This window comes from Perca fluviatilis, chromosome 1 (genome assembly GCF_010015445.1).
Source record: "Perca fluviatilis chromosome 1, GENO_Pfluv_1.0, whole genome shotgun sequence".
Classification (NCBI taxonomy): domain Eukaryota; kingdom Metazoa; phylum Chordata; class Actinopteri; order Perciformes; family Percidae; genus Perca; species Perca fluviatilis.
The window spans coordinates 12,215,765-12,241,090 of record NC_053112.1 but is presented as its reverse complement, the minus strand read 5'-3'; the positions used below and the strand labels follow the sequence as shown (position 1 = coordinate 12,241,090).

Sequence of the window (25,326 nt, the reverse complement as noted above, 5' to 3'; positions counted from 1 at the left end):
TGTTATTATTATAAACCTAAAGACAATTTGTGTTCATCTATTTTAATTTACAATAATGGCAGTTTCATGTTGGTCTAATGTCTGCTGATGGAATACGGCTGAGATAAGGCTTTTATTAGTATTAGGTTTTTCTTCTCTGTATGTCAGATCCTTTTTCCTGCCGCTGGGCAGGAACACTTGATAAGTGATCAAAAATATGCAAAAGTTCAGACGTTAGTAGCCAATAGGATTGTGTTGATAAAACTTCATGTGGTGATTGGTGACTCGAAGGCCAACAGGACAGTTGGACCAGATTTAAAAAGGCACCAGTGTTACACCAGGAGGTCAGTCATTGACAAAGATGGGTGGCATAACATGTCTTCTCCTTTTGCTGTGGGCCGGTGAGTAGTCATCTAATGCTTACACGTCTGCTGCTTACTTTATACTTTGAGATAGTATTTATCATGTATTTTAAGTTGAGTTTATCCATCAGACATGCTATTCCTACATGTGTCGAGAGTGTTGAAATATCTATTAGGTATTGTGAGGCTAGTCCAAGTTTTAAAAGTAAGCAATATGTTTAAAACCAATTCCAAAATCTATAGGAAGCCAGAGTGATGTGGTCTCTTCTTCTGGTGCCCATTACAGTAATATCCTGACAGATGAATTTTAGATCAGTTGGAGGTGTAAAGCAGCTTTGACTGAGGCAGAAACAATGGCTGACAATGACAGACACTCCTCAGCTATGTAGCTCAGCCATGTTGGCTGTTTTCTGTCAATATGACTCTTGCATGTTTCCTCTCTGAAAGGCCAGTTAAAAGTTTGGGCAGGTGGTATGATGCAGATAAGGAGCAGATCCAGGGGTTGAGACTGTAGCCAGTCGGTGGCAGTACGAGCACACAGATGTCAGGCCCTCCAGGAAAACTTCATCTGTGGTGCCTGCAGTTTGGTCTGCTGCCACAAATGTTGCTGTTTTATGTACCTATTCCAAAAGAAAAACTATTGAGAATGATTAGCTCTCACATTGGAAAGTGAATGGAAGCCCCACACTACCTCAGAAGTGTATGAATGAATATTATTGGAGCTCTTTACAGCCAGCTTCTCTGAATGGTTGTTACTGTAACAAGCACTTTATGAAAGATTAACCTCACTTTCTGGTACTTGCCTGTCCAGACAAATTACCTAATATCCATTCCACAGGCCCAGAATAATTTAATTCAACTAAAAAGTTTCTTTCCTCCTTTTGTTGTAATGGACTCTTGGTTTATAGTGAGACAACTGTTGTCAGTGTTCTGGTATAAGAGTTGATCAATCAGATGTGTATCAAGTGTGTTGGTTGCATTAGTGCTGAGCTTCACATCAGTAACGAGAACTGTCTGAACAGTTTTGTGAAAGTGAACTCATTGTAGAGAAATGTGTGTTATTGATTGTAAAGCTGCTAAACTACGCTTCGACAGAACGCTTATACAACTTTTGGCATAGTTCACCATGTATAGTGATAACTTTCTAGAGAATGAATAAGTTCTCTACAACAACCACTGTTCTAACTTACAGTTACCTGGTGGAGGACTTTCTGTTCCAGGTGTTACAGTGAGCACAGGGCTGGATCTGCAGAAGAGAATCATTGGAGGTCAAACATGTGGAAAAGATGACCGTCTGTACCATGTTGAACTGACAATAACTCATCCTAATGGAATGTTCCACTGCGGCGGTACTCTGATAAAAAAACTGTGGATTCTGACTGCAGAACACTGCAGGGAGAAGGGAGGGTGAGAAAGTGACAGTTAAACAATATTAACAATATATTTCTCAATTATTAGGTTCAACGTGATAGTCCTGAAGCAGCGATCAGTAATTGTTTGATGTAAAACTATAGCATTCCCAAAATTAACATAGATGACTCATGTTCATGTTCTGTAATTATGTATTTACATTCATTCAGGGATGATCATTTTCAACCTTTACCTATTTGTAGGACTATAACAGCACATGTAGGTGTGCATCCAGGAACCAACAAACAATCAGTGCAAATCATCACACCACCTGAGATCTTTACAGACACCAACGGAGACATTCATGACATCATGCTGCTGAAGCTACCTGAACCACCTAACATTACACCTGTACAACTTCCTGACTGTGAAAATGTTCCAAAAATGTGAGTCATGACCTTTCCACTCTAACCCTGTCTTAATAAGTATGAGGCTTAACTCATGAAGAAACTAGAAATCCATGTACAATCTTTCTTTAATTGTAAAGTCATTAGTGGGCAAAGTAGCTTGTTTTTTAAAATAATTTTCTGACTTAAAACGAAAAAGAAGATATAAAGCTGTTATAAAAAAGGTTTCTTTTTAATCTTTTTATTGTATTTCAGAGGTGATACCGTTCAGATGGCTGGTCATAGCTATACCGATGAAATACGTGAGATAAATTTTTATATTAATAATAATTGTGTATGTTTATCACAGTTTGTTTTCTTTTTTACTTGTATATTTGATAACATACCTGACATATTTACAGGGAATATATTTAATTTTGTCTTCAAAATGTGTTTCTTATTAATTATATGTATGTATATACCTAATGAAACATAAACCTGCCAATTCATTTCTTCTCAACTGAGCACAATCCAAGATATCAGGAAAACTAATTAAATAAATCAGATAAATAACCTAATTTAAAGATGCTGTTTGATTCTTAAACACATTTGGATGCCTTTTATATATGTAAAAATAAGTATAAATAGATCAGATTCCAGTGGTGAGTTACAGCAGAGTTCTGTTCATTTTTCTGTGTACCATGTAAGTGTGCATAAGAATATGATATTTTTTGTTTTGTAGCAAAGAAACAATTTTTTTATTCTCATCTAGAACTTAAAAGATCAACTACTCTCCAATGTGTTGACACCACGGTTGTCAACTGTGTAGCTGGGTTTTCTCTCGCCCATCAAGACGTGTTCTGTGGCAAAAGAGCTAGAGTGGATGCTTGTCCAGTGAGTTGGCATGGCTTCTAACTGTATATCTTTCAATTTCATGTATTTCCATGAGTAATGTAAAAGTCTGTCTCGAACAATATCTGCATTTCTCTCACAGGGTGACTCTGGTTCAGGAGTGGTGTACAATGGCAGGATTTATGGTGTCATTTCCTCTGGTGCATGCACTAACCAAGGAACACAAGTTGAATTTATGGATGTCTGTAATAAGGATTACATGGACTGGATCAATCGAATAGTAGCAACATAGATATGTCTAATTTGTGGTTATTGTAAAATGTCCTGTCATTCAAGAGACATTTCCCGTGTTAAGAAAATTGTTAAAAATTGTTACGTTATTATAATTTTTTTTGGATTGCATTAAATGTTTGACTATCATTTATAAAGCCCTTAAAGTCAAACAATAATTATGATTCTCTCACTGTAGTTGCTATCAGACTGTTGTTATCTATATACAGTTTTTAAATAGCATTTTCTCCTTTTTCAATCAAAATGTATAAAAACATAATTGTACATTTGCCCTTTTATCAATTCAGCAGATTAAGCATGCTGTAATCATTGTATGGAAAAGTAACAAATGGCCATTATATATATATACAAATAAAACAGTCAATTATTTTAAAAATACTTTAACCAATTATAATCAATGTGTCTACCTTGACCATGTTGTCAGTTAAAAATAAATGGAGATGACAAAAATCATTAATTCTTTTTTTATGCTTTCAGTGTCCCAGAAAATATACATAAACATATCTCTGTACGATATAAAGCTCCACTAGTTACAGTAATATCTTTAAACCTGCAATAACAGGTAACCCTGTGAACACAACAAAGACTTATCACCTTTTATCATAGATTGTTTACACATTCAGCCGAGCATTAGCATTAATTTCGGGAAGGGTTTCTGGCACCTTTTTTCAGTGAAAACAGCTGCCTGCTGTCGCCTAAAAAATGAGAGCTGAGACAGCGAACCAAAATAGTAAAGTTCTAGAACTGACAGCTAAAAAAATGAGCTGAAAGTCACTGGTTATATCCATAAGAGAGGGATGCAGATTCAGGTGATAATTCTCCGTTTGATCATCACTACAAGTGACCCCTTTCACATTGTCGCATTTTCTTCACATTATCATTTGATGCATGTTGTTTTGTTACAATATCAATGTATATTACCAATGACTAACTTATCATCAATGAGGAAGGGGCAGAAAAGTGCACGGGATATGTATTATTACTTTTTTGAAGCAAGCACTTATATTCTGGCCACAACTTTGTATTTAAGTTCAGCCCCCTTTTTGCCAGGGCCAAAATACAACAATAATATCCCCGTTTTACCTAGGCCCAGGTTAGAAAACAGTGTGGCCTGAGGCTTGGTCAATTTAAAACAATTAAAAATAATTAAAATACACAGCTGTGCTGCTATTTAGTAAATGAGAAGGAAACAAAGGCTGTATTATTACTCAAGAAAGAAAGAAAAAAAGAAAGAAAGAATGAAGCCCTCAGCACAGTTTTCCCTTTAGTAGTTACAAGATGATTACAAATACCTGACCAAGAAGCAAATTAACTCACAGGTAACACATGCAGAAAATGCACTACTGGATGGCTCTACAAGATGTATAGAAGGAAGAATAAGGATAATAAGAAAAAATAATGTGACAAAATTAGAAAAAGTAGCTCTACAGACAGCTGTACTGTGGCCGAGCTGACAACTGTGCTCCCAGTCACCAGTGAGGGGATCTGCACTGCTAAAAGCGATGGGACTTCCAATGGGACTTCAGTATAGTCAGTTCAGTTGGAAGATTTGGTGATAAAGAATTGTACATGTGCTGACCACCTTTTTCTCTCCTTTTTTGGACCTCCATGGTCCCGGAGTCCACAATGCCAGCTGCAGCCTCGGGTCTCAACCAAACAGGACCAACATTATTTTTAAAAGGTGGAACATTATTCACACATGGTTGTTCATGGTCTATTACATTCACCACTTGCATTTGATACAGGCAGTTATAGACCAGAGCTATTTCCACATTTGGGGAAATATTAATTCTTTTCTCATGAAGCACAACGATAAAATCCAGCACTGAGGTGAAGAACTAGGCTCTCTCACCAACACTTCTTCCCATTCTAACTTCTGCTCTGATGGTGACTTCTCTGTTTCACCTGAAATCTCCATGTTCAATCTGCAAGTCAGGATGAAGAGTCAAAACAGGACAAGCTCTCAACTTCAACTGTAAACAATGTACGACTACTCTATTTACTGCTGCAATAGAAAAGGTCCGCCAGTGCCTACATTGGTATGTTTGCTTATTGTGTTGTCATTTCTTGGAGTATCTTCAAATGCTTCACATCCCTAAAATTAGTACAAGTCAAACGGTTATGTAAGTCAATTAAACATAATCATTAAGAATTGTGTCATAAATGAAAACATAAGAAAATGTGTTTTCATCAAAGTTTTCTAAATCTTTTCTAAACATTGATCCAAAAGATTTCTAAATGTAGAAACATGAACAAAATATTCCTTAACAGTCCAGAAGTAATTCGAAGTATGTACATTTTTGTTTTGTTTTTGAGATATACAAATTTTTATGAGCAGAGTGCAAAGGTGTATTGATAGTTTCACCTGCAATAGAAATGGTCCGCCTGCTGTTGAGCACTAGACGTCACGTAAAGTGATGACAGGAAAGACTGAAGCCTTAACTTTGTCCTGCAAAAACAATGAATGCTCTAGCTGCTATGGCTCTAGCTCCAAGCAATCCATATTAAATATGTTTTTGACTTGCAAAAGGTAAAGCAGGGTATTTTGGACTGGTAATGACCTGCAAAGAACAATGTTCTCTCCAAAGACTTCTTCCCCTTCTAACTTCTGCTGTAAGGATGACTGTCTGTTTCCTTGGCATTTCTGCTGAAATCTTCGTGTTCAATCTGCAAGTCAGGATGATGAAGAGTCAGAAAAGACAAGCTCTCTAACCCTTTATTGCTGCATATGCCCTATAGGTGCATATGCAGCAATCATCTTTTTGACCCCCTCAAAAAAGGAATTGTCAAGACATTTCTGGTGTTCAGACACTTGGAAGTTAGTAAAGAGTAACATTCAGAAATATCCTACTTGGGTGAACCTTGTTCTCCAGGCACTACTTTTTAATTGCCTCATGTTGTTGTGAATAAAGTAATCTATATCCACCACCTTCCACTTCTGAGATTCCCCTGTTGCCGCCGGAAATTCTGCCGTATGTCCTTTTCTCGACCGGACCATTCCATAGGGATGGCTGAAGCGAAACTGACGTTCCGAAGCTTTGTTGAGATCCCAAAGCGCAGATGTTTCGAAACACAAAAAAAAAAAAAAGAAGTAGGCTAAGTCCCTAAAATCTATAAAAAAGTGAGACATTGTGGCTTGATTTCTTTTATTAATTCATTTTTCATGACCAAAATAACATTATGCACAGTGAGGAGCCTACAAGCTTCACATATTTTTTTTAATGGCTCGTTTTCAAGGTTGTTTCAGATCAACACCTGCAAGTGACCACTAGGTGTCATTGTTGAGACGGGTGTCGGATTGTTTCGAAGCTTCGACACAATATGGCACTTTTGCTTCAACTGTTTCATTGTTTCTCGAAGCCTCGATCTGCCCACCACTACCATGCCACCTGTCGAAACACTTGTTAAACACTCTGATGCTTCATTTAGCCGTAGTCACGTGACATGGGTGTTTGAATCACGCTTCGGATCGTGTTTCGAAACATCTGCGCTTCAGGATCTCAACAAAACTTCGGAACGTCAGTTTCGCGTCAGCCATCCCTACTTACCGGACTGTTGTCTGCTTAGGCCTGGAAGGGATTCCAAGCTCCCTGACCTGAAATGGTGTGATGAATTCCCTCTTAGCCTACTGAGTACATTTGAGTGAAGGTATGTAACTTAAGTCTGGTATGATCACTACTGGAGTATGTTATCATCTGTTGACCACTGTTTTTAAACTTGTCAGTAATGTAATCTTCTGTCTGAATTGTAGGTGGTCAGCTGCTGTTTTGCCTTAGTTTAGTTGTTTTCAGATTTCAATCATTTAGTTAACATTTTGTTATTGACTCCAGGACACTCTCCCTGTTTGGATTGCTTGTGTTTTAGCTAGGGATGGCTGACGTGAAACTGACGTTCCGAAGCTTTGTTGAGATCCCGAAGCACAGATGTTTCGAAACACTGATCCGAAGCGTGATTCAAAACAGCCATGTCACGTGACTACGGCTAAATGAAGCATCGGAGTGTTTCACAAGTGTTTCGACTTTCGACAGGTGGCATGGTCCGCCGAATCAGAGTTTGATTGATAGGGTCTGGAACAGACCACACAATCTCTTGGGGTTTTGTGAGAGGAGTTTGATTTTGAGATAGCGGATTTTTGGTGATATAGTGACATTTATAGTGTGATTTGTTTAGTTATATTTAGGCTTACATTTAAATCTACACATTGACTGATAGGCTAGAGACAGACAGAGTATACATACAGTGACACATTAATAGATAGATAGATAGATAGATAGATAGATAGATAGATAGATAGATAGATAGATAGATAGATAGATAGATAGATAGATAGATAGATAGATAGATAGATAGATAGATAGATAGATAGATAAAAATGGAAGCTCCGTTTTCATTTTCATTCAGAGCCACAAATGTCAACATCAGGCCCATCATAATCAACATCACCACCAGTAGAAATACAGGACAGTGTATTGGAACGTTTTGATGATCGTATCCGTGAAACCAAGATGATACACATTACACAATGCTACAGCTGATGCCACAGTGGAAGTGAAAAAATACCTCAACTATGCGTTTTTGCCCAGAACTCATGATCCCCTAACTTACTGGAAAGAGAGAGCAGTAATCTTTCCTCATTTGTATGTCCTTGCTAAAAAATATCTTTGCATGCCAGCAACAAGTGTCCCTTGTGAGAGGATTTTTTCAAAGGCTGGAGAAATGATCTGTAAAAAAAGTAGGCTAAGTCCTTGCACAGCAGAGAAATTAATATTTTTGAATAAAAATCTATAAAAAAGTGAGACATTGTGGCTTGATTTCTTTTATTAATATTCATTTTTCATGACCAAAATAACATTATGCACAGTGAGGAGCCTACAAGCCTTACAAGCTTCACATATTAGAAAAATACAATAATATTTTTTTTTTTTAATGGCTCGTTGTCAAGGTTGTTTCAGATCAACACCTGCAAGTGACCACTAGGTGTCATCGCTGAGACGGGTGTCGGATTGTTTCGAAGCCTCGACACAATATGGCACATTTGCTTCAACTGTTTCATTGTTTCACGAAGCCTCGTTCTGCCCACCACTAGTTTTAGCTTAGCAACTGGTTTATTGTTTTTCTTGATTCTGTTAAATTGTTTTGTTTCAAGTGGAGTTAGTAGCCAGCTTGTGGTGGAGGCTAGGCACGTTAGCGTGGTTCCCTTCACAGATTGTAGTGATAACAGCACGGTGACACGATTTGTAGTGAATTGGTTTGCACTGACTATCTGTTGCAGTGGTCACATGCGGTGGGTAAGTTGGTGCATCCCTGGAACACACCCTTAGTAGACTGCCTCTCCACAGCTGGCCTCTGCCCACTTCTTTTAAAGTCATTTTACATAAAAGCCATAACTGGGAGTGTATTGTTTTAAAATCAACCTGAATGCTAAATATATATTTTAATAAAACCTTTTCTACATCTTAAATTGCAATTTGATTAAACCATCTCATTTCTAATGATTCTCTTTTACAGGCAATTCCAGTTATCATTTATTCATTAATAAACCAATATTTCTTTTGTAACCACGTCTCTCTTGTTTCAGAAGTGAACCTGTGTAGCCTTTGTACAATTGGGTTGAATGCTTGTTGAACTAGAAATAAACAGATCTTGGGGTGGAAGTCAGGCCCGGATTGGCTAATCGGGAGCACCGGGAGAATTCCCGGTGGGCCGGTCTGGTTGTTTGGTTGGAGGGCCGGTGTTCAGGTATGGCACTGGGTTGAAATCATAGTTGAATATTATGGATGCTGTCCCTATGCTGCCTGCACTCGCAGCCCACTTTTTGTATTTACAGTATTTATTTTTTCTTGCAGCCCACCGTTCTCTTCATTCATGCAGCCCACTCGCAGAGTGCAGCCTGGTTAATGATAACCTATGTTCGGAGTCCTCCGACGGCAGCACCTTGCTAAAAAAACAACAACAAACTGTCATCGTACACAAGTCACTGGTGCTTGTTGGAGGATGCTACCGCGAGCAAAAAGAAGCTGTTTTAAACGGGTAATAGAAAGCGCAAAACGGCACTGAAAAAGCATCAATTTAAAAAGTAGAGCTCTAGAAAGTGACGCGGCCAGATGAACTTTTTCTATTTTTAGCAAAACGCCAAATGAAGACGTTGAGACGAGTAAGCTAAGTTAGTTAGGAAAAGTGCCTGCAAACCAGCGTTTATGTATATGAATCAAACTTGTTCTTGTAGCTCCGCAGCAGCAGCTAGTAGGCCTACTAGTCCAGTTTGCTGCTAACAGTGACAATGAAGAGCCAGTATTTTTGGTTCCCAGAACGTTCTGGGAACCAAAAATTGTTAGCTGGGTAAGGTTAGTAGCAGCTATATGAGCCCAGAACTCCAGTTTGGGCAGGTAGGGTTGATCATTGACTGAGTATTATAAGAATTAATAAGAGTGTGGTGTTGACCTGCTCTATATGAAAAATGCCCTGGGATAATTAATGATGCCAGATGATTCAGCACTACCATAATGACACTGACTTGACTTGATCAGAAAGCTTTGTAAAAAGGAGAGATTTGTGCTGAGAATTATGACAATTTATAAAATGTGATTTAGTGTCAGAAGCAGAGCCAGTAGTGTGCATTAGGGATAGCTGCTGTCAGTGTGTATGGTACATCTACTGTAAGCTGTTGTATCACAGTGTGTGAACAAGCAAACATGATCAGATTAGCTAAAATATAATCACTTTTTATGCCCAAATATTACTTGTGACCCATTATGAAAGTTGTATGAAATATTCAAAGGAAAAAATAGATTATGGTGTCATTAGAAAGTGCAATACAATGTATCTTGTTCTTTATTTAATCTGTGATTACTTATTTGCACAGAAACAAATTCTGATATTGTTCAACATCATTGGGTTGTTGTTAAGATGTTAACTTTTCTAATAAATCTACATTGTTAGGCAACACTTGGAAATAGTGATATTTTACAAAATACACCGAATTACAAGGATGTAGAGGACAGGGCGCTATTGCAGACTTATATACTAAGGTTTTGTTTAAATTTTGTTAATATAGTCATTCGTGAAGTAAAGTGGGCCAGTCTAAGGCATGAAAATCCAGGGCTGAAAATGAGTCCCAATCCGGCCCTGGTGGAAGTCCCCAGGTGGCGTTGTCGGTTAGACTCGGGTGGCGGCTTCTCCCCTAGCGCCACCCACCTTGCCACACATAATATACTATTAATCCTTGTACATTACTGATAGTTTATAAGTACTAAATGAATGAGTCATGCTTTTTCATGCATGAAGTCATGCATGAATTCATGATAATTAATGTACCATTATTAAAAAGTGTTAACAATATTTCTAATCCTTGAGTTATGTGGCAGCGCTATGATGCTGTCTGCTGAGTAGCGGGCTACACCATGTTTGTTAAATACAACATGAACCTTTGGGAAATCGAGCAGACCTGCTATATAACACAACAAAGGATCATGCCTAAGGATAATTGTTTTTACCACTCTAGTTGAACTATACACATTTTTCAAATTCAATATTTATTAGATTTGATAAGTTAAAGAATTGCCCAGGTTATAACTGTTGCTCTAGTCATTGCAGCATGACTCTCATTTCCACAAAACAATTGATAAAGATCACAAATTAGCATAGATGTGCAAATTTTTTGCCAATGGGGACATGATGGTAAAACTTCACAGCGTGATTGGTGGCTCAAATGTCCTCTGGAGGATGTGAACAGACTTAAAAGCCACCGCTGTGGCACCAGGAGGGCAGTCACCAGAGGGTGTGTGACAGCGATGGCTCGGCTCACGCCTCTTCTCTTTTTGCTGTGGGTCGATGAGTGGTCAACAATTATCTCTGGATGTTTAGTTTACACTAATAGTTTCTTCTCATGTATTAAATTGTTGTTCTCCACTGAGTGTAAACAATCACTGTTCTAACTCACAAAGGTGGAGGACTTTCTGTTCCAGGTGTTACAGTGAGCACAGTGGTGGATCTGCAGAAGAGAATCATTGGAGGTCAAACATGTGAACCAACTGAGCGTCTGTACCATGTGAAGTTGATAGCGAATGATTGTACCAATAACTTCTTGTGTGGTGGATCTCTGATCAGTGACTGGTGGATTCTGACAGCAGCTCACTGCTGGAAGGGGTGAGAAAGTGACAGTTAAAGTAGTAACAATATACAACCCAGTCTCACGTCAGTTGGTGATGGCATTACGAAATTAAATCTATTAGAACGTGATACCCTCACGTTATTTTGAAGATTTACGTGTTGGGGTCACGTTTTTTATACTAATGTATTTCAATGAGAAGCATCTTACGTAATCACAGCACGAAACTTTCTGCCAGTCGGGGGGGAACAGAACTGCGTCCATGGCAACGCTATGCTATGCATGGCAACGGTGTGTTATACTTAGCAAACAAAGACAAGCTGACAAGCTGTAAACACAACAATGACACATCACCTTTTATCTTATGTTGTTTACTGTACACATTCAGTAGTAACCGAGCATTGGCAATTGTTGGGATTCAGGCTTTCTAGCCACCTGATCAAGTTAAATCCAAGATTCACTCTATTTAGCTCTGTCAATGTCTGCATTAAACATTTTGACATGTCATAAATCACAGGTGTATTTGATAACACTGAGTCATTGACGATAGATGCTTTGCACTTAGCAGAGGCCCTTGTATTATTCGTGCTGGCTCATTGGAATAGCTTACTGGGACACTTAATACAGATCTGTGCCCCCTAAACACTTAATAAAACTGAGCCAGCATTATTGTTCAATCTCACCTGTGATCTACCTAAAAGACAACATCTCACACACTGTCAACACACTGACCTGTGTGACAGGTGTGACAGATGCTATCAGTTAGATTGTGTTAGCTTTACATTTAAAAGGTAGCCAGAGAGCTTGTGCTGTTTCAGAGTTTTGACTATTCCTCGTGACTTACAGAATGGAGTTTTTTTTTGGGACAAAAACACTAAAACAGTCAGTCCCCCTCATCACAGAAGCATTAAAGGGATAGACATGTTACGAAAGAAGGGAACTAGTTCACATTATAGAAATGTTTTTCTTTTCAAATAAAATGTGTTTATTTCTTTAATTAATTTAATTAAATATATAATTTAAAAAAAACAACATTGAACAACATTGCAATCGAGTACAAAAGCACCATGATGTAAGTAGACATGTATCTGATTTGACTCTAGAACTGGATTGTAATCATTGTTCAGTGTTCTTAATGAGACCTGTGTTTGTTTGGCTTCTTTCAAAATTAAATCCAAACACCTCGGATGGATTCTTAACAAAAATGTGCATGGTTTTGTAAAAGACTTTTCACAGAACAAATGTGCATAGTTATTTCTCTCCCAACATGGCCGCCCATACCAGCTGTTAACCACACACAAACATGTATTCCTTACTATTCCAAGAATTAATTGTTAAGTAAATATTCATTTATCTTACAATATTAATTAACAATATCGATCACTTTGATGCATAATAGAACAAACTTAATAAACCCCAGTTGTCTGTACAAATCTACATCAGAGCAGATCTTAGTACAGCATGTTCTGCATGCACAAAGTCATTCCAAAAACTTTAAGTAACATTACATTTGCTTAGCTGTATGCAGTATGAACCACATAACAGAATTATGTACTATAATCATGCCCTCAGGGATGAGGGAAACCAATGTGTGTATATGGTCAAGACTTTATCATGGGAGTCGGAAACATTATCAAAGTTCTCATTTTACCTTTACTGTACCTCCGCAGAGCCAAAGACTCCTCTCAAAATACCAAACCATGACAATACACAATCATAAATTCCTTCATTGTCTATAACATTCATGTCATACAAGAACAGTAATGTTGTTTCTATATGTCTCATATGCATCATACAGTAATAATTTTTTTCTAACTAGACCTGTCCCCTCCAACATGTTTGGAAAATGTTCCTATTTCTTCTATTTGGTGAAATTATAGGTGTCCCTGTTATGTCCACCCTCTGAATATACAGAGGATGGATCACTGCATGAAAAGTGGGATTTCCGTCCCCGTAAACGCCCGGAAATCCCCCTAATTTTCGGCAGTTATCGACAATTTACAGGCTGTGAACGTCACGTTCGTCTGTGCCACATATTGTCGGAAACGAACCATGACGTATGTGGAGAGCCCCCGCGGAGGTGTTAATGGATCTAATTAGAATATGAATAGCAGCGACACCTCGTGTCCAGAGAACGTCTGGCCTGGCTGGAATTTCCTCACTCGCTATTGGATGAAACCACTACTTTTAAACAAGAAAAATCTCTCGTGATTGGTTGACATGTCTGTCACGGGTTAGGCTATTGGTCAACCTGGGCCATTATTATAATAATAAAATTATATATATATATATATATATATATATATATATATATATATATTATATTATATTTATGTATTATATGTATTTATTTCATGCTATGTTGTATATTCATTTCATGGTTATCCTAATTAAAATGATTTGCCAGGAACGTGCTGTTTATTCAAAGATAGAGCTTTATTGAGAACACAAACGCAATCAGAAAAAACTATGTACAAAGCATCGGAGACACACAGCACACACAACAAATCTACACAACATCTAACCCGCGGCTGCCTCGGAGCTGGAGGTAACCGGCAGCATTCGGTCTTAATTCGGTCCATTTAGCAGACGTCTGTGGTGCGTTGTCCTGTAGGTCTATGGTGGCGCACTTCCAAATGCCCACCTCACCCGCAGCCAGCACACTCTGTCTCGCTTCCAGCAGCTGTAAAATCAATCAATAAAGACAATCAGTACTGCGAGATATACTGCTTACGGACACAACACATCTATGAAGACACCTGAAAAATATTACCATTGACCAAAAATGGATCTAATCTTACCCTCTTTTCTTCTCGACCGACTCCGAGCTGAACTCTCTACAGCTTCTGCCCGCGATGCCACATCTGGTTGTTTCTAACTGAAGCTCCTGTACTGTCTCGTCATGTCTTACAGGCAGCTGGAAAACAATTATATGAGAGTGGTATGAATAAAAAAACAAACATAAGTCACAGTAAAAGTAAACAAGGAAAGATGAAAAAGTAAAAATGACTTACACACAGTGGCGTCATTATCAGCGTCATGTAAATCTGGACTTGCAGACAGCTCCGAACAAATATAGGTCACGGCCTCATTATGAGGCGAGGTTAGTCTGTAAAAAATTGACGTTTGACGTATCTATGTCCTTATACAGAAGAATTAATGAAGTTAATTCAATGAAAGCATATTCTTTAAATCTTACCCTTGCTCCGGTTCGTAGCGCCTGCTACAGTTTGTCTCAGAGTTGTGAAGACGGCGACTGCTTTCTGTAAATTACAAGATAATAAAAATACACTTTTATAAAACAACTCACCCTCTCAGCTCTGTAATGAATGGCGCTGAAAGCAGCCACAGTTCTGTACTGCTCGCGTTTAAACTTGGTGGGGTTTAAAACATTACTGCCAAGTCTAAGTAGCCTGTTTAACATCCAAAGACAGTCACTGTACGATCAAGAGTTAATAAACAGTACAGACTAGCTCGCCGTTTCATTAATAATCATATACTTACGTTGTCTTCTTTTCTGTGAGCGCATCTTTGGAGCCCCGGAGGAGACATGGAGGAGAGAAAAAACCTGCTCCAAACGTCTTGAACAACTCCTTTGGGTTTCCAATTGAAGTTTGACAGAGTGTACAGACAACTATTTTACCAGTTGGCCTGAAATATTTAATACTCCCATATTTCGGAAGCTTTTGCTCTAACTCCTAACTCCGGATGTTCGGACTCATCTCCCCGCTTTTCTTTTCAGGAATCGAAGCAGGTGAGGGGGGCAGAAGTGATAGAAGAAAACAAAAGAAGCAGATTAACCAGCAGGGCGCGAACAGCGGCCCACACTGGTGTGGAGGTGAATTACAGTGAGTTTAAATAGATTACTGGAAAATCTTAATAACAATAGGACAATTGAAGTCTAGATTATGAGGCCATTTCAGCAGAGCCAACCGCTTCATATGCCATGGACATGTGAATATGGTGCTGAATTTGCCAGTATTTTAAGAAGACAAATGGTTGGGACCTTGTCATGCAGTGACAAAGCTGATATGCGAATATGTGAAGCTCAGTGTTTTGGTGTCAGCAGAAAGACTTCTCTTAGAAAACTGTCCAGTGGAGCCTCTGTCTCCATTCCACCAGACAATGTTGGATGAGCAAGACCAAAGACTGTAGTCATGTCACTATGTACAGTGGTTGTACATTTTACCTTTGTGGCAAAGCCTGTAAAACTAATTGTTGAAATAAATTATTTTGTGTATCTCTTTTACATAACATTGGTCATTGCTAATGACATACAAAGTAATTAATCTAGCATACTTTCATTAAATAAATCAATTCGGAAAATTGAAGAGTCTACAATTAGGCTATACTGAGTCTGATCAATTTTAAGAGATTTTCTTAAAAATTAAGTTAATACCTTTTAGAAAAATGTCACCTGGGGTAAAACTCCCCTGCTGCTACCATGATTTGCATTTGTATAGCTCACAGCATTTTCATTTACATGTGAAAGCCTCCCCTAGAATTAGAGGAAGGGGGGGTCATGGGGGGACAACTGCCAAGCAAGGCCCACGTCAATTTCCGACAATTCACGGCAGTTTTCGGTATTGCCTGTAAATTGCCGTGTACAGCCGTAAACCTGAAGTTCCACGACAATCTACAGTGCCGCATACTGACGAAAATCCCTTTTCATGCAGTGGATACAATTGCGTCCACTCTGTACTTCAGGACTTTGATTTGAATTAATTATTTGGGGCGGCCCAGTGGTTAACACTGCTGCTTCACAGCGAGAAGGATCGCAGCTCTGGGCCAGCTGAAGCCTTTTCTGTTTGGAGTTAGCATGTGCTCCCTGTGCCAGTGTGGTTTTTTGGGGGGGGCGTGGCTCTGGCTCAGAGGTAGAGTGAATTGGCCATCAACCATATCAATTGTGCGATCCCTGGCTCCTCCAGCCATATGTCAAAGTGTCCTGGAGTAAGACACTGAACCCCAAGATGCTCCCTGTGAGCTGTATGTGGCTGTCCACTGCTTCTAATGCTTAGTATGGGTTAAATGCTGAGATTTCATTTCACTACCTTGTACTGTAGGACTGTATGTGACGAATAATAAAGTTTCTTCTTTCTCCAGGTGCTCTGGCTTCCTCCCAGTCCTAAGACATAAAAGTTAGGTTAATTGTTGTCTCTCAATTGTCCCTAGATGTGAATGTGAGTCTGGCTGTCTGTCTCTATGTGTCAGGCCTGTGATTGACTGGTGATCTGTCCAGGGTGGACCCCTCCTCTCACCTAATGTCAGCTGAGATCCCCCCCCAAAAACGACTGAAAACGACTGAAAAGAAAAGCTGTTATAATGGATGGATAAAACAACGACTGAGGTCAAGTACTGACTTTTAGCTTTGAGGACGTTTAGCAGTTTTCACATCCACATCACATATTCAGTAAACAGTGAAGGGCTCATGGACATTGTTATGTGAGTTATCTGTAAAGAACTAGGCTCTCTCTTACTCAACTCTTCTTCCCCTCCTAACTTCTGCTGTGATGGTGACTGATGGTGACTGGCTGTTTTTCCTTGGTCTTCCTTCTCTGTTTTACCTGAAATCTCCATGTTCAATCTGCAAGTCAGGATGAAGAGTCAAAACAGGACAAGCTCTCAACTTTAACTGTAAACAATGTACGACTGCTCTATTTACTGCTGCGTGGTGACCGTTTTAAACATGTGACCGTAACACGTGACCGCGATGGACATTTTAATCATGTGACTGTTCTATTTAATTTAAAGGTAACAGTTATAAACAAGCAGCTAACATTGTGAAACAGAACTTGTTTAGTTTAGGCAACATACATTCTTAGTTGGGGTTATTAAAACATCAGGGATTGGCCTAAAATTCATTTTTTTAAAAGACAATGTTGTACACATCCATGTGGTTGCTGGTGCAGGACAAAAAAGTAATGTTTAAATAAAGTAAAGTCCGCACAACAGTTAAATGCTCCGAAAAAATAATTGAATAGTGCAAAATCAGGCACACAACGTTTAGGCCCAAAATTTGGCTTTCCTCAGGTGGGCGTAAAATGAGTCACCTAAAACTATATGATTACCTTCAGCTACGGATGTCGTGGCGTCACAAGCTAAGCTAAAGCTAAACTCAAAAAGTGACACCAACTCCCGGCTCTTGACCCATCCACCCCAAACTTAGCCTGGCTCTGCCCTCCTATGTACTTCCGCTCAATTTTCCTTTTCCTTCAGTACACCGTCTGGCTTTATTTTTGGGTTTTCTCCGGCCAAATATTTGGCGGTCCAATCAGTGAACAGAGAGATTGGCTGACAACGATGACGTTGAGGTTGTGCGCTAGTTAAAGTTGTAGTTCCGTAATGGTGGCTTTGGTTATGGCAGATCCAATAGTTTTAAACTTCAACAGAGTACTATAACGAAGTTAACACAAGATGTCAATGGAGAGTGGCCAGACTCTCTGTATAAATGAAATGTACCAGAGTCTGGTAGGACCAGGCTACCCCAAACTGCCTCTTTTTGCGGAATTTGGTGCTCTTATACTACTCGTTTGCTCTCGCGATAATTACGACAGCCGTGAGAGTTTGCCGCCTAACAATAAAAGTAATTATGGGTCGTTATGAGCAGCTTGCACCGTTGACCTTATACGGTATTTTTTTGCAATTTGAACTGGTAATGACCCCCCCTTCTTACTTCTGCTGTGAGGAAGAGTGTTTCTGCTGAAATCTTCATGTTAGTTAAGTTGTGGTAAACCCTAAGGTCAAATAGTTGCATATTTACACATCCAGCAGTTACGGAGCAACAGTTTCATCAGCTGGGGATGTTAGAGAAAAACGTCACTTCACGACCAGCGGAGAGCAGTGAGCGCTGTCTGTCAAACACCAGGCTGAAGTTAGTTAGACAGTCAGCTGACAAATATGGTCTGCACTGAGTTAGTTTAAAATCTGGGCTTGATCATGAAGTCATGCTAAAGAACACCACAACACCCACGTGTGCAGCGGTGAGAAAGGAGCCAGGGTTTGAATCTATCCCAAGCTCTCTTTTTTTCATTCACTTACTTGTCTTGTGACCTATGTGATTCATCTTGTAACCTCTTGGTAGAGACCTGACCCTAGTATTGAAAAACACTGTATTGCATATCACTGAGCAGGAGTGTTTTTTTTGGGCAATATTCCATTTTTATCTGTTTGTTTTTTGCCTTGGTACCATCACTTGTCAGGTAGCCTTTAACTGATTGGATTATTCCCATTTTAAAATTGTATCCATAAACTTTTTCTCAATTGATCAGCAAATGTTGGTATCACAATATCAAGTTATGGCAAATAAACTATGGTTAGTGTATGGTGAAGGCTTCTTAATGGTTAGGCAACTAAAACACTTGTTTAACGTTAGAGGAAAACTCGTTAAAAAATAAAAATAAAAGTGCATTTCTGTGAATGAGTGACATGCAGTAGAGTGTGTAAAGAACAGGTGGTTCTAGTCAGTGAGCTCACAGTGCCCCTATAGAGCATTTTTCATTGTCATTTCCCTGCTGTCACTTTATGGAAAACAAGGGTAGGAACTGTTGATAAGTGTTCCAAACTTTGCATGAATGTGGAGAGCTCTGCAGCCAATAGGGTTGTGTTGATAAGGCTTTACGAGGCGATTGGTAGCTACAGCTATTGTGACAGAAAGGGTCTAATTCGACGGTGAATGGCAGCAATGAGTCATCTTAGGCTTCTCCTTTTGCTGTCGGTCGGTGAGTATTCAAATATTTGTATATAATGCATTTTGAAATTAGGTAATTGTTTGTCTAGCTAATCCTTTACATATCCTGTTATTCTGATTCTCAATCTCCCGTTCCCTGGTGCTGTCAATGTCTGTATTAGTCTGTGTAGTAAGTTATTATAAAAGTTACTTCTGTTATGTTGCATTTAGTCTATATCCTTGACATTCCACTTCCGTTGACTGCTCCTCAGATCTCTGCAGGGTAAATCCAGACAGCTAGCTAGACTATCTGTCCAATCTGAGTTTTATCTCGCACAACTATTTTACAGCGGCTCCGTGCAGAGCTTAGCGCCGTCCATGACGATTGTGATTGGTTTAAAGAAATGTTAATAAACCAGAGCACTTTTTTCTCCCATCCCGGAATGCTGTGTGGACTAGGAGACCCTCCTCCGCTCCGCGTGTGGACGGTCTGGCAAAGCGAGATTATGTTGCATTAGATCTTAAAGGTACCTGGATTGGAATGGAGCAATGTCTTTAGGTGTGCGTCACTGTTTTGTTTTTTATCGTGCATGAAAATTTGCTTCCCAAATTATCTCAACATGTATGTTAGCCCTAAAGGATCCTCAAAATGTGTTTTATTGAATAAGAGTGAACAGGATTTTTGTTTGTTAAGAAGTAAACCCTACAGGACTCATTTAAGGTTGATTTACAGTTTAAGGGGCCACCACAGCCCGGGCCTAGTATACAGATATATGACATGGAAATCTCAAGAAATGTGATTGATCATCTCCGGCAGTGAGCAGAGTTGATTGAGTAGCGTGAGTTGTATCTGAGAGTAGCAGCTGGATAGCTGGACGTTGCCGTAAACTATGACTCAATTCGATATATTTTGGAAAATGGCTGAGGCACGACCAAAGAAAAGACGCTCGGAGGAATATATGGCGAGAAGAAGAGAGATTGAGAAGGAGCGAACTAAAACCCGGATTTACGTTGGGGAATCGATCCAAAGGTGGCGAGAACTCCACCGGCAGAAGGGCTTCCAGTCCGATGCACAGGTGGCTAAGTTCTTACTGGACAGGTAGGTAAAGTCAAGATTGGTTGTTGTAAATGCATGCACACTTGAGCCCTCGTGCCACTAAAAAGTCATTCTTTTCCACAGTTATCCCATGAGAGCGAACCTACAAAGTTGTGGTAACTAATACTGGTTGTAACGGCTAAGGTAGTTATTATCGAGCTAGGTTACTAGCAGCTAACAGCTAGCTTTGAAGTGCATCCAACGAACTCGTAATGGCACTTGTTTGTTTTCATGTTAGTGTAGCACAAATCCACTTTCCATTTCTATGCGCGTTCATGACAGTTACGGAAACATAGGGGGAGGGGGCGAGCTTGCTCTGTTTTGTTTGGTATTTACTTGGAATGTCAACACAAGGTGACGTCATGCAGGAACTCATAGTACACCTTTAAGAGTTTCTTTTTTGTAATATGTTGCACTATCCCTTGCTGCTGTTACATAAATGTCCCTGTTGTGGGATTAATAAAGGAGTTTGAATCATGAATCTTGCATCTTGAATGAACTCACCTTTCCAAGTGTTTTTGAAGCAGATTGTTTATTAATGATTTACTCTGAAAAGCATTTGTCTGCTCAGTAACATCCTATTCTCAGTCATGTATAATAACTATATTGCCTGGTCTCCTAATGGGGACACTCCTTTTTCTGTTATTACTGCTGTGCGTTGAAAAAAAAGAAAAATAAAAAGTTCTAACTTTACCATGGAGGACTTTTACTTTCAGGTGTCACAGTGAGCCCAGTTCTGGATCTACAGAAGAGAATCATTGGAGGTCAACCATGTGAGCGTCAGTACCACGTCAAACTGAGAGTTGCTGCCGGTAAATCTTCCAAATTGTGTGGTGGCTCTCTGATCAGTGACCGGTGGATTTTAACTGCAGCTCACTGTTTGAAGCCAGGAAAGTAAGGAAATGATCCTATATCTTTAAATACTGTCACATCTAAACACATATACAGCCTAATGCAAGGTATATACAGACTGATATAAATGTTCAGGTGTTCTTGAGAAAAATGTATTAAAGAGATGAGAAACAGAGTGGAATGATTGTATGTGTTTCATTGTGTGATATTCATCTTTAACCTCTTCCAGTATGTTCGCAGATTTAAGTGTGCATCCAGGAGGTCCGGCGCAAGAAGTGCAAATAACAGCAGAACCTGTGATCTATACAGACAACAGGACGAGGTCTCATGATATCATGCTGCTGCAGCTACCTAGCCCCTCTAACATTCCACCTCTAGCTCTTCCTGATTGTAACTGTCGTCCGGAAATGTGAGTGGTGATTTCTTTCACCCATAGTTGTTAAGTTTTAAAAGTTTTACAATGTTTAGGATCACACCCATCTTAAAACGTGGCCTTTCCTTTTTGATCTCAATAACACACCTGTAAAGTTTAGTGACTGCATCTTGCACAGTTATCGGGTCAGGGGTGCAAAGTGTTGGGAGGGCCCTTCTATACTTCCTAACCCCAAACCTCCGGGGCCTTTTCTCAGACCACACCCATCTTAAAACGTGGTGTTAATGTTGATCACATCTACAGTTCACAACTGAAAAGTTTAATGACTGCATCTTCCACGATTGCGACGCTATCTTGGTAACGCATGCACACACACATACACGCATGCACACGCACACGCACGCACACGCATGCACACACACACACACACACACACACACAAAGCACATTAGTGCGCGGAAGCACGGAAGGGAGGGAGAGGGGACGGGATGAGGAGGAAGGAGGGGCGAGCTAGCCTTGTTTAGTTTGAAAATACTTTGAACTTCAACTAGAAGTGCCGTCACCCAACAACACTTAGAGCACCTCTAAGTAAATATAAGTCGGACCGGTCTGCCCTTTTGAAGCCTTTAACATTTATAATAGTTGTAGCAGGAATGCATCAAAAGCTTTTAATATAACCTCACCACTTGGTTCCTGTTGTTATTTTCTAGGTTTGAGATTGCAGGTCACGCAGCCACTACTGGAGGCCCTAATGATGAAAGGAGTGAGATCATTTTTAATCATTCACTTAAGTTCATGATCTATATGCATTTGTCTTTTGTACCGAAATGAATTGTATTGTATTTAATATATATTTTAGTTCTCGCAATACTGAAGCAGAATATAAAAAAAAACTGTCTCAGCCAATAGGCAGATGTATGTTTCTTTATAACTTTATTTTGATCATTCAAAATATATGTATTTGTATATTTAAAGAACATTCAGATGTATTTTGTAGTCAAATGTTTTTCCCTCTTTCTTTCTCTCTCTTTCTCTATAGAACCCGGTGAATCACCTACTCTCCACTGTGCAGACATTCATGTTGTCAACTGTGCAGACCTCAAAAATACTTTGCAGAAAGATTTCCGAAAGGTTTACCAAGTCAAGCTGTATCAACACTGGTTCTGTGGCCAAACACCTAAAATGGATATATGTTATGTGGGTTGCCATGGCCTTTAATACGTTCTCTCCTCTGCTGTTATTTATGTTTTGAGTTGTGTTAAAGGTGCACTATGAGTTCCTGCATGTTTTCAGCGCAATTTCATTTTTGTCTCAAATCAAACGGCGCACAAGCCGAGGTTGCGCGCCACTCAACACTTTTTTTTGCAGAGGCGCGCGACAAAGCGGAAACAGGAAGCATGAACAAGCTCCTGGGCAACCGGATGCCAGGACTCTCAGGGTGACTGCAAGTCTCTCTTGTAAACTTACTGGGTTAAGATGAGTTCTTTTATGGCGAATGAAAGGCTTGATCCGACGAAGTAGGTCATTGAATCAAATCGAAGCATTGACGTCAATGCTGCTGCCAGTTCTGCCGTTGTTTATCTTTTTCTTCTTCTTCTAGTCCGTAGAAAGAGCAACGTCGGTAGCCTTTGCTCATTAGTGCCACCTCTGTTCAGGAGAAGACTGCAACTAGTGTCGCGACCACCAGCGCGGGTATAAATAGTTACGGCGATTCCATGACGTCACATTTGCCCGCACCAGCTGGGCTGCGGCCAGTATAATTCACACTTTAGTCAGTTAGTCATGACAGTTACAGAAACATGAGGGGAGGGGCGAGCTTTGTTTGGTATTTACTTGGAACGTCAACAGAACTGACGTCATACAGGAACTCATAGTGCACCTTTAAGATGAATATATTTCAATAACGCAACGATTATTATATTAATATATATTCTCTCTCACAGGGAGATTCTGGTGGAGGAGTGGTGTACAAAGACAAGATTTATGGCGTCATTTCTTTTCTGGGTGACCCTGGCCATGTGTGTAGGAGAGCAGCTGCATTCATGGACCTCTGCAATCCAGAATACGCTGCATGGATCAAAAAACTATTACCTGAGGAAAAAAAGATGTCTACAGATGTGTTGAACTGTAAACACTCTATCAAAATTAAAGCTGAATGAGAAACCTTTTGTAGTTTTGTAAATTTTCAACCCTCCTGTTGACCCGTTTTCAAAGTTTCAATATCAGAAATTTGGGTTTCCATCAACCAAATTGCCCAAATATAACATGGGTCTTTTATTCAATTTCATAGCGTTTGAAAACAATAAATGGTTTCCAAACAGTATGCTGACTAAACCTTGACATAAACTGTCTGTGATTATCAACATCATCTGATCTTAAGTATTTTGTCAAAATAATTCATAACTTCAGCATTTGTTAACCCAAAAATTAGGTATAATTTCATATTGACCATGAATTCCAAGAACAAGTGTAAAACTATAGCGGTAACAAGTTGGTATTAGTAGTTTAAATAATATTGGTAGTGTGTGTGTGTGTGACCCATGAAGAGAACACAAGGGTTAAACCAGAAAATGCTGCCATAGATCTGTTTAATATTTTGATATAAAGTGAAACTGTCCATCCTAGGACCAGATGATCGATCAGTTATCTGTTACCATACTTTGTCACACCTATCCTTGCATCCCGTCATTGCATTCCTTTTAACATTCATAATACAGTATAAGATACTGTTGATTACCTTCAAAGCATTACATGACCTTTTCCCCTGCTACATTTCTGAGCTCCTTGTTCCTCACTCTACATCCATTCCTCGCTCCAACTATAAGACCAAAGGTGATCGTGCCTTTGCCGTTTTAGCTCCAAACCTCTGGAATCTTCTCCCTCTGTCTGTCAGGTCTGCTGAATCTCTGGACTGTTTAAAGCGTCTTTTAAAAAAAACATCTTAATACTTTTGCATTTGAATCTTCTAAAATGCGAACATTATCGATCGTGTATTAAGAAGTGCTAGATAAACTTCTTCTTCTTCGAGTCCGTTGCAATTTCAGATGTCGTTCTGCCAATATCTGGCGCAGGTCACAGCTGACGGGGTTGGTTCAGCCAGGTCCTGGGGGCTGCACTGGGGGGGCATTTTCACACTCCAGTAGGTGGGACATTGTCTGTACTGTCCCACAGCTGCATGTGTCTTCTGTCTGGTGGTTCCATGCTTTCATAAGTGCTTTGCACCTCCCCTGTTCCACTCGTAAATAAAGTGTTACTTACTTACTTATTTACACACACACACACACACACACACACACACACACACACACACACACAAATAATGAGATATGTTCCCCACCTAGCAGGGCGATAGTGGAACCTTTCCTCCCATTCACATCATCAATCATTTGGTTACCACTGGAAATCAGTGAAAACAAATACATCGGATTAACATATAACTGCCCTGATGTTTTACCCTCTAGGAAAGAAAAGTAAGACTGATGATGTTTGATGATGATGCTTGTAGCAGATGGTAGGACTGCAGTGAGATATATCAGCGTTACCTTCGCCAGAGCCTCCACACTGAGCTCTTTTGTTTCTCTGCTGGGATCATGTAGATGATGCTGCTGCTTGCACCAAGCTGTAGAGACTGGAAAACCAGCGGTTTGAGCCTCAAATCACGTGTCACAATGTGTGGGACAAAAGTCACGTCAACTATAAAGAAATAACATTCTCTCTATGTTTTACTTGATAAAATGTCTTTTATTTTGACATCACAACAAATAATACATTTGTTCATAACTTTTATTAAAATACAACCTTGTTCAAAACTACATCCCTGATCCTTGTGTTTTTATTATTGTTCGTGACTCTCAAAACAACAGTGGTAAGACATTATATTATAGCAACAGTATCTTTGCACTAACAAATATCATTTGAAGCTGTACAAAAGCACCTGTATGTAGCCTATTGTTGACCCCAAAAGGGCAGTGAGACGCAGTCTGGTCTGAAGGAATGTTGGTACATGGAAACA

At 39.5% G+C, this 25,326-nt stretch overlaps 2 protein-coding genes and 1 long non-coding RNA gene across 3 annotated transcripts; 2 read left to right on the top strand and 1 right to left on the bottom strand.

The window, feature by feature from the left end:
- On the top strand, positions 1 to 3,673 carry LOC120562891 (cationic trypsin-like). The gene is made up of 6 exons (XM_039806829.1): positions 1 to 380; positions 1,562 to 1,748; positions 1,955 to 2,137; positions 2,354 to 2,400; positions 2,850 to 2,971; positions 3,072 to 3,673. The coding sequence occupies exons 1-6, from the start codon at positions 341 to 343 to the stop codon at positions 3,219 to 3,221; spliced, it is 729 nt and encodes a 242-aa protein (XP_039662763.1). The 5' UTR covers positions 1 to 340; the 3' UTR covers positions 3,222 to 3,673.
- Positions 3,674 to 14,090: 10,417 nt separating this feature from the next.
- Positions 14,091 to 15,017, bottom strand: LOC120562905. Its single transcript, XR_005639870.1, has 4 exons — positions 14,832 to 15,017; positions 14,527 to 14,590; positions 14,342 to 14,436; positions 14,091 to 14,244 (listed from the first exon to the last, which is right to left on the bottom strand). It is a non-coding gene; the product is annotated as an uncharacterized LOC120562905 (long non-coding RNA).
- A 3,895-nt stretch (positions 15,018 to 18,912) lies between these two features.
- LOC120562884 (kallikrein-6-like) lies at positions 18,913 to 23,478 on the top strand. The gene is made up of 6 exons (XM_039806817.1): positions 18,913 to 19,045; positions 20,806 to 20,983; positions 21,171 to 21,350; positions 22,025 to 22,077; positions 22,354 to 22,511; positions 23,258 to 23,478. Exons 1-6 carry the CDS (start codon positions 19,000 to 19,002, stop codon positions 23,471 to 23,473), a joined length of 831 nt encoding a protein of 276 aa, XP_039662751.1. The 5' UTR covers positions 18,913 to 18,999; the 3' UTR covers positions 23,474 to 23,478.
- The last annotated feature ends 1,848 nt before the right edge of the window (positions 23,479 to 25,326 follow it).